General features: G+C 65.0%; 1 protein-coding gene and 1 long non-coding RNA gene across 4 annotated transcripts in view; one reads left to right on the top strand and one right to left on the bottom strand.

Annotated features, from left to right (window-relative positions):
• LOC106724742 overlaps positions 1-1290 on the top strand; it is a 7092-nt gene that overhangs the window by 2311 nt on the left and 3491 nt on the right. The window contains exon 2 of one of the 3 annotated variants that reach the window (XM_014533181.1): positions 188-652. The exons of 1 other annotated variant lie outside the window; for it this stretch is intronic. In XM_014533181.1, the coding sequence (XP_014388667.1) occupies positions 188-602 (415 nt within the window). In that variant the 3' untranslated portion in view covers positions 603-652. Of the gene's footprint in view, positions 1-187; positions 1033-1290 lie in introns of those variants that run through there. One more of the 3 variants, XR_001360583.1, reaches the window with a different exon arrangement.
• Positions 1-1290, bottom strand: part of LOC106724744 — an 8885-nt gene that overhangs the window by 5820 nt on the left and 1775 nt on the right. The window lies entirely within an intron of this gene.

Genomic DNA, 1290 nt, shown 5'->3' with positions numbered 1-1290 from the left:
CAGCCCTGCACTGCCCACATCTGCTGGCCTCGCCAGAGCTCTGCCTCCAGCCCCGTCCCCATGGAAACCATGGGGGCCCCCTGCTGCCGTGGCCGCGGACTGGTTTCCATCGGAGCCAGCCTGCTTTCCCTGAGCCCTGCCCCCTGAGTTCGAGCCCCCCCCACCCCGGGTCTCTTCTCATTTGCAGAGCAGCAGCCTTTGGTGCGGGACCCAGCGGCCGCTGCCCACCCTCCGTGCCCAGTCCCCGGGCCGAGCCTTCCCGGGTGTTGGCTCCAGGCTCAGCCCCGTCCTTTCTCAACGACCAGCAGCCGCTGCGGCTCCAGCGCTGGACAGAGGCAGCCCGGCTCCCACACCTGCTGGCGCAGCGGCTCAGGACGCGATCTCCGAGCACCGTGCTCTCTCGGCCTCAGTTTACCATCTGCAAAGCAAGAGCGGGGAGCGCCTCCCGTTCCTGGCCGGGGTGCCCCGAAAGGAGGGAGCGGGGAGGGGGAGGAGGACGCCGGCTCGCCCGGATTCTCCCTTTCAGGGGTTTTTGTGTTTTCAAGGAGGGCTTTTCTTTCCTTTTTCTTCTTTTTCTTTTCTTTTCTTTTTTTTTTTGGTGAGGAAAGGGGTCATAAAATTTGACCAGAGATGGTGGTTGCCGAGGCCGAGCCTGCGGCTGCTGCTCCTGGCAGGTGGCGCCCTGGGAGGTGTCGCCTCCCCTCCCCCTCAGTGAGGAGCCTGGGGCTCCCGCTCACTTATTTCGAAACGTCCCAGATGCCACGGCCTGGCCTCTCCGCCGCGGGGCGGGGCCTGCAGCAGCTTCAGACCCGGAGCGACACGTGGTCGGGGCAGGCAGCTTTCCTCCTGGGCCTCAGTCTCCTCATCTGTAAAGTGGGGTGGTGACCCCGGGGTGTGAGGGGAACTAGAGGGGCAGCGGGTCAGGGCTGGGTACGCGGTAGGTGGTGGCGTCAGAGCGGTGCCCACCCCGCTCCCGCATCACCAAGACCCACCGTGGGCCTGGGCACACGGTCTCCGCAGCCCAAAGGAGAGGTGAGGTGGCACCTGAGTTCTCTGTCCCGGGCAGGAGAGACCTGGGTGGGTGTGAGCCATCGCCTCCGGGTGCCCACCACCCCTGCACCCAGCCCCCCTCCCAGGTTGGTGAGGGAGTGAGCTCGGAGGGGCGGGCAGCGTGGTCGGGGTTGATTTAGACGTTCGGGGAGAGGGGATAATGTAGGAAATGAAGGAAATTTCCCCAGGGGGAGAGAGAAGAAAGAGGAGCTTAAGTGCCCAGATAATTATACCGCCGGG

Source organism: Myotis brandtii, unplaced genomic scaffold, assembly GCF_000412655.1.
Source record: "Myotis brandtii unplaced genomic scaffold, ASM41265v1 scaffold952, whole genome shotgun sequence".
NCBI lineage: Eukaryota > Metazoa > Chordata > Mammalia > Chiroptera > Vespertilionidae > Myotis > Myotis brandtii.
The sequence above is the reverse complement of the archived record's forward strand: the minus strand, read 5'-3'. Positions and strand labels throughout refer to the sequence as shown.